The following is an 8,671-nucleotide window of genomic DNA, read 5'->3' on the forward strand; positions in this document are numbered from 1 at the left end:
TTCGTTTTTTTTTTTTTTTTTTTTTGTGAAATTGACCCATTGTTGATCATTTATTTTTGTGGACAGCAAGTGTCAAATGTTTGAATATTAAATTGGGTATTAATTCTGAAACTTTCAGTTGTAACAAAAGTTTCATTTTGATTGAGTTTGTGTGTGTGTGTGTGTGTGTGTGTGTGTGTGTGTGTGTGTGTGTGTGTGTGTGTGTGTATGTCTATAGTTATGCAGAAATGTGTACATAGCAATATTAGAAATAGGTTCATAGGATGATACTAGGCTATTGTTTATATGATTGCTGCGGATGTACTTTTTGAAACTTTTTTTACTTACAATGTTTTTTAGATATCTATCTCTTTAACAAAAGTTTGAGGAAGTGATGTCATGTGCTTTTAAAGTATTTAAAGGGTGTGTTATCTGTGTATTACTGTCTGATGAAGTTCCAGTAGTAATTAAAATTAGGGACAAAAGAGCTTACGTTTTTCAGCTTGAATAAACCTTGTTTTTCATCCAGAGTGAGTGTTTGGTGGATTTTGTTGTCTTTGGGATTTGTACATTGTTTCTGAATTTGTATGGTAGTATTGTTGCTACTCCAAGCATGCGTATGACCAGCCTGGCCCTCTACCCTTACAGGAAGCTGTAGAAATGCCTTTTATTCCCCTACTCTCTAGACTATTAAGCACCAAACATCAACACATATAGGATTTTACTTCTTCTGGAAGTGATTTGACTTATGATGACAACCCTTGCTTTGCCCATTCTAAATGGTGGGAGTAATGTTTCTGGTGATTGTCATCTTGGGGGATCTTCATCTTCCATTTTTTCCTTCCCCCTCATTGAACAAGTGATTGTTATTACTTGTCTTAGGCACGGACGTGCTTCCATGAAAATGCCAGTTATGCTACTACAGAAATAAAGTTGGTTATACATGTCTCACTTATGTACTGCATGGTATATACACCTCTGTTTTTCCGGGGGGGTTCTGCCATTGCAGCAGGCTATTCCAGCTCACATCTTATAAGATCAGTGAAGCATGAGTTACTCACTTTCACCCTACAATATCAGTTCACCCACTTTCCATTAAGGTCTCAGGACTGCAGTAAGGGCTGTATCCCATAAAAGAGCAGAGCATTGCAACTTATGGCAACTGTGTTGACTTCACTAACACTATTTGCCCAAATTGTTCTAGATAACTATAGTATCTCCTCAGAGGTAAAAGGCTAGGTGTTCAGTTCGCTATTTATGATAAGGCTGTAGATGCTTTAACTGTCAGGGAAAAAAGTGATTATATCTTCATTCCTGGTATAAGCCATGTCTGTGGGCTAGTTAATTCATGGCAAATATTTTTATGTACAAGGGTGTGCAGCAAATCAAGCTGATAGTATGTGAGTTGTAGAAACATGAAAATAACTGGTATCTCAACTGCAAAACAATGTTTATTCTTTTTGCATATTCATTTATTTCTTTATTTTTGTTTTGATGACAAGGTTGTCTAATCTGAATGTGGCCCATTTTCACCGATCTCCTATACAAAATAACTAAATATGTGTAATTAATATTTGTAATAAGCATTAATTTAACATTATTCTGCAAATTCCATCCAGTAATATCAGTAGTGGATTAAGTGCTTCCAGGGACCTAGACAGTTTTCAAATAATAGACTCTTGATGCAATTATTTTTACCACACATAAATGGACACGTTCTTTTGAATTTGCTTCCCTTATTGTTTTAAATTTATACTTACCTACATTTCCTAACCAATAATAATAAAATACAAATTCCAGAACATTCCAACATAAAAGACCACTCAAACTGCTGCCATTATAATGCACCAATGTCCATACAGAACAACGACCATTAAACTGTGAACACCTCAAATGTCAGACAAGTCCTACAAATTTTCAAAGCCAGGCTAATGGTTTTTAACTTGATCAAGACAGCAGGATAAGGTATCCATCCAAGGAAAATCCCTGTACTAAACAGTAATAGCCCCGCTATTGACTGTGCACACCTCAAATATCCCTGTGAGGTAAAGTAAATAATTATAGGCATAGCAATGTATTTCAACTTTGTTCCACATAAAACATTGCAAGAGAGTAACGTATTCAAACTTATTATAGAAAGAATCACTAATGTTCAGAAAAAAGGATATTTGAACAAACTACAAGAGAGTCATTACTTTCATCTACAAATATACCCCCATTTGTCACAGCAGTTAAAGCCACCTGACTATGAAATAAAACACACACACAAACACACACACATAAACACACACACACACACACACAAACATAAACACACACACACACACACACACACACACACACACACACACACACACACACTGAGACTTAGCTCTAGAATCAAGCGCAAACCAAAATATAATGATGGGCTAACACCCAAAATCATGGACAGATTTAAACTATTTTTCAGTTCTTAGTTGCCAGAATAACTGTTTTTATGTTAGCAAGCATTTTTCAGCTGTGCATGAAGTCTGAAACCCGATTTGACAAAAAACACATATTTTATAAGATGTTTTGCAAACTCTGAGACAGTCCCTGAAATCAGGGACAGTTTCAACTTTGTTCCACATAAACATCAGCCAGAGAGAAAAGTATTCCAACTTTTTTTCACGCAAATGCTTGCCAGTCTTGTAAAGCCAACTGTTTAAATGGACAAAACAACAGAGTGAATTACTTATATTCTCAGCTAGCCCCTCCAACTCCACATCAACAAACATAGTCACATTCATGGTTGTTTACATCTCAGGTATCTAATTTGATAATATAATCCCCAGGATTCAGAAAGATTATTATTGCTAGCACTAATTTGGCATAGCACAGCTTCCAATGGCATGAAATTGATAAGTGGTGATTCATGGACCCTTAATAAAGCAAATCTGAATGACTCATTAGCAATTTATTATCTAACACACAAACACACACACCTATGCACACTCACGTTATACAAATAGAGATACACACAAATCACATTATAGGTTCATAGAAGATTACTAGGCTAGTTGCTTAAGGGCCCTTACAGGCCCAGCCAATATAACCTGTTTTTTACCCAATATATGATCCCTAGGTGCAAGAGAATGGTGTAGATTTGTGCCTGCACATTGAGTATCTTTCAGATTGTCTCTGTCCATAAGGGACATAGGCACTACCCCAGGTGTGAATTTGTGAGTCCCCATCCATTGATCCAAACTGTGTTTGAAGAGGGCCAGGGAAAGGATCTGCTTAATATGAATAGAAAGTCTGTTCCAAAGAACACATACGCATTCATGTTTTGTTTGAGTTGCTTGACTAAGTTTAGATTCTTAGATCAGGTGACCCTCAAGCTCTTTGACTTGCGGTGTATAACAGTTCCATCAGGGCTAGAGTCATGAGTGCCTTGTAGGTCAGGCATAAGTCACCCCTTAATAATTGGCAGGAGACAGAGTAAAGGGCTAGGGCTTTTAGTCTGTCATCATAGTTCATGTTGTTTATGCCTTGTATTTTTTTTGTGAGGAACCTCTGACCTCACTCCAGTGGCTTTAAGTGTCTAGTCAAGTACATGACAAACAGTGCATTGTACTTGATTATTGGTCTAATGCAGGCTGAGTACAGTGGGACCATCATTTTCTTAGATATGGGTGCATTACCTTTACTTATAATTTGTGTCACATAAAAGGAATTCTGCACCACTGGGACACATGGCAGTCAAAGGTCAGACTACTATTTATCTACTGACCCAGATCTCTCATCTCTGAGTCTACTCTTTGGGGTGTGCTATTGATGTTGTAATTTGCAAGGGTATTTGACTTCCCAAAGGGTATGATAATGCATTTTTGCACATTTAGTTTTATGCCATGGTTGTGGCACCAATCACTTGTCTGATCTAGACCCTTCTGAAGGATATCTTCATCACTGGGAGATTCAATGTCTCCTCCCAGCTTGCAGTCAATGAAAAACTTTGTCATCCAGAGGCCTTCCACTTTAGCCTTGACCTCAGATAAGTATATTCCACTGACAGTAGTGGTCAACCTCTTAATACAAGAAGGAGGGAGATGCCCATGATGTTTCCAAGGAGACTGTAAGAAAAACTGGCAATAACTACTCCAGCCACATAATGAAGAACAATGACTTAAAATCAGGGACACATTTTAAATTTTTTTTCCTATTTACCTGAAATATTATTAGTGGTGCATTTTTGCATTATCATGTATTTTTTAAAAGATATAATGTCTGAAGGCCAGATGAATCATTAACTCCTACACTACATGTACACAACCTATATTCAAGAACATCCATACCACATTTTGTGTGCTTACTAATCACTCAGAAAAGGTTGCGCTGAGTGTATATGTAGTCTGCACTTTGTGATAATCTTTGTGAAGGCACTTCAGTATTTAAGGCTGCAGGAAAATCAGTAGGAAAATGAAAATTCAGAGGAAGAAGGTGTGAGTAATGCTTGTGTTGTCTGTTCTCTAAGAAAGGTGTACACTTAATGTAGGCATTAGCGAATCCCAGTGTGAAACTTAAATGTTTGTAAATATTTATTGGCTACAGTCTTTAACAATGTATCAGAACAATACCAAATTTATGAAGAACAGGCAAAATATATAAGAGCAAATAAGCGGCATTCTAAAAATAGTGACATTTATTAAAGTTTCTAGCACAAGCAAGAAAGGCCTTCCAACCATGACTTGCCATTTGACTTTCAGTTGCTCTGTCCATGTTTGTGACCTTGAACTATTGATCACTGCAAAGCCAGACCCACAACATCTAGGACAGTTGTCTTTCTACAATTTTGAATGCACTTGGACTGTTTCAAACACTGTGCTTTGCTAACCTTTTAGCTGCAACTCAAGAAGCTAGATTAAGTCTGGTGAGTGGAAAGTAAAGTGTCATTCACACTATACACACACACGCACACACACACACACACACACACACACACACACACACACACACACACACACACACACTCATGTAATGCACACACAGATACACATGCAGTTATGTTATACACACAGATATGCATGCATACAAGGACACACACACACACGTGCATGCACATGGCTTTACATTACTAATCTGTTGTTACGCTAACAGCCCTAACCCTTCCACTGAACCAAGTAGGTGTACTCTTTCAAAAGATAGCACACACTTCTGTTTCATGTTCCAAACTGCAAAAAAAATAATTATTCTCTCAATAGTCACTGTAGTGCACTATTTGCATGCAGTATTTACAGTAGGACTGATATCTCCTACAAAGGTAGAGAGGTCTTTGAATCAATCAGGCATAATGCACTGGGAACATTTGCACAGAATTTCACAATGTGTTATGCCTGAATCCCTGAAATATACTTCAACTTTTACACAGACAATTGCTTCCCACCCTGATCCCTGTAGTAATGCTGCTGGTATGGTACTTTACAGGTGTCTCCCTGGTTCTGGTGTATCCCAACAAACACCAATCCCCAGTTTGCTGTCGGTACTTTTATGGCACTTTAAAATCAAGCCATCATGTCTAATGGTTCATCCTCACTACTTCTGTGTTCAGCAGTTGAACACAGCCTTTTGGCTGCATTCACTATTGCAACACGGTGGTGATGGCCATGCTGATCTACACAGCTCAGAGCTTTCTTGAATTTCCCAGCTGTGCAGCTGTTTTCCTGTAGGTGGTTCTGGGGAGAGAACACATGGCTAATTGGCATATAACTCTTCCCCAGAATGCATCATTAGCATTCAGCACGGCTGTGGGTACAGTCGGTAGCAGTGCTGCAAGTCTTTATGTTGTAGGGCAGTACAGCATTGTGTAAGTGTGCTAGCTGAAATGGGGAAAGGTAGGTACATGGATGTATGCATGATACATTCATGCACCCACCCCATGCGGTACCCCTGCCTTCTGACTGACTCAACATATTTCCTAACCACTATCCACTCAACTAGTACATTCAACAGGCTGATCCCATAACACTGTCTGTGGACAAGAATCTTCACAGATTCAGACCAGTCAGATATTTTCCAAAATACTGGTACACAGAGCTGTCAACCTTTTTAGCCCAGGAATCAGGAATCAAGGATCAGGGATAAGACCAAAAATGGGGGACAAAAGGCCTTAAAACAGGGCAAATTTTAAGCATTGCATTTATTCTTAAACAGTTGATAAAAAAAAAACAGATATGTGCATCCATTTTCTGAAGGATATGATGTCTGAAATTCAAATGTCTGTCATTATGTATGACTATAATCCTCAGCAATTTTCCAGAAAACAGAACTCTGGTGAAGAACAAACCATGTATTTGAGGCAAACTCACAAACTCCATTTCCACCAAAGAAATGTTGGCTTGAAGTACATTTTTGTTAAACTGGATGACTCTTGAAATATTTTCTTTCAAAGGATAAGTGCGTGAAAGCTTTAGGGTACTAGATGCTCTGAGAGATTACAAGTAGATTAAGAGCATTTACATTTGGTTTATATATATATATCTATATATATACATATATATATATATATATATATATATATATATATATATATGGGTCTAGGATATATGGCTGAAAATCCATTTGGCCGAAAATCCATTTGGCCGAAAACACTAATGACAGTGTATATGCCCTGTTCCCCACTGTAGTGCGATCTCGGAGTGAGACTATTAAAGTAGGGGGGTGTGGGAGGCACAGCCCCCCACAAGGGGGTGTGGGGGGTGAAGCCCCCCACTTAATTAGGTTTAGAACTATTTCCTCATAGTATGAATAGCAATTAGACAATATTAAATAATAGCAGACATTACTAAACTGAACTGGGTAGGGAGCAACGCCCCCACACACCCCATTGTTGGGGGATGTGCCCCCCCACACCCCCCTACTTTATTATTCTCACTCCAAGATCGCACTACTGTGGGGAACAGGGCACATACACTGTCATTAGTGTTTTCGGCCAAATGGACTTTTGGCGATTTGGACCATATGTAACAAAGTTTCGGCCAAATGGATTTTCGGCCATATATCCTAGACCCATATATATATATATATATATATATATATATATATATATATATATATATATATATATATATATATACATATTTATATACAGACACACACAGGAGAAAAGTATGAAGTCAATAAATGTATGACTACAAGACTGCTAGAAAGTTAGGTGGCACCTAGTCAATGAAATTATGTAAAGCCAAATATATATCTTGTGGGGGGAGTTAAGTGGTGGGTTATGGTCATGGTTCTACTTGGTGAATATTTGGGCACACTGCCTCCATTATACATGGCTGTCCTGTGATGGAAGTTTGATTAACCCCATTACAGAACCATCCTGTTCTGAGCCTCCTCTAGGACCTTGGTCTATTAGCACAGATATGTTTTTTTTTTCATGGCATACCCATGGAGCAGCAGGCCTTATCTTGCTGCTTATTCATGCATTTCTCTACTTTGTATTACTGGCTAGATATTTCACAATACATATGCTGTTTTTTATTTTCTTTTTTTTTTATTTTTATAGGTCTATACCAATATGCCCTTGAAGTATTATATACACAAAAACAGTACTTCATACATAGTGTATATTGGACTGCTTTAGTAATCAGCCGTTTTCATCTTCTTTAGTCAAAAGCGTATATAATATGCAGAGTGGTCATTTTCTTTCCAATTCATTTTAAGTATCTTGTTCATGATGCATGAATAAAACAACTGTGACCAAGTTCTGAGTCTTTAACTGCCAAAACTCCAATATGGTTGATAGGTTCAAAGGTAGGTACTAGGCACATCATTGAAGAGCTTATCACAGTCTTTAAATTTAAACATCATCCTTGCCATTAAATTTTGTCAGCTATTAACAAAAACAATTGCCTTTTGATTTTCTATTATTTTGGGTCAAATGTTCTATTTACTTTGAAATTATTGCTGAATTTTTAAAAGTACATACAACACTAAGACATCTCACATGCATTTATATTCTCTCTCTCTCTCTCTCTATATATATATATATACATATATATATATATATCTTGAATTTTGTTTCAGTTGAATTACGACTTGTAAATGGGCCCCATCCATGTGCTGGGAGAGTGGAGATCTATCATGACAGTGAATGGGGTACTGTGTGTCAAGATTACTGGGGAATGGAGGAGGCTGAAGTTGTCTGTAGAGAACTAGGATGTGGAGCTGCTATTTCAGCACCAGGGACAGCTCACTATGGAGAGGGAACTGGACCAATAATGCTGGATGACGTAAGCTGTGAGGGATCTGAATCTACACTAAAACAATGCCTGTCCAAGGGATGGAAGAAACAAAACTGTCGCCATTGGCAGGATGTTGGAGTACAGTGCAAAGGTAATTGAAATTTTTTATTAAACTAATATAGTCATGATACAGTATTTGCTTCACAGCTTACATAAACCTGTAGCTAACTGTACTGAACTAAAAGTATTTATCTGTTTATCAATCAAACTGTACACAGCTACAACAAAAAAAAAAACCTTTATTTTTGAAACTTTATTATAAAAAGCTTACGTTAGTTTGATGTTTCTTTCTTTTCAAATATGGAGTTCACTAAAAGGTAATGACAGGATTGAGGTATGAATTATTTAATTAGCGCTTCAAATCTCAAATGGCAACTATTTGAAATGGGATTTATGAACACCTACATGTGGCACTAAGCTTGTGTGCAACA

General features: G+C 37.4%; 1 protein-coding gene across 1 annotated transcript in view; it reads left to right on the top strand.

The window, feature by feature from the left end:
- The window catches only part of LOC122815301 (deleted in malignant brain tumors 1 protein-like), a 1,941,982-nt gene extending 1,933,643 nt beyond the window's left edge, over positions 1-8,339 (top strand). Inside the window, 1 exon segment of the mRNA XM_044087678.1 lies at positions 8,023-8,339. Within this exon segment, the coding sequence (XP_043943613.1) occupies positions 8,023-8,339 (317 nt within the window).
- Positions 8,340-8,671: the final 332 nt, after the last annotated feature.

Source organism: Protopterus annectens, chromosome 1.part1 (genome assembly GCF_019279795.1).
Source record: "Protopterus annectens isolate FY-2018-M chromosome 1.part1, PAN1.0, whole genome shotgun sequence".
Taxonomy (NCBI): Eukaryota; Metazoa; Chordata; order Ceratodontiformes; family Protopteridae; genus Protopterus; species Protopterus annectens.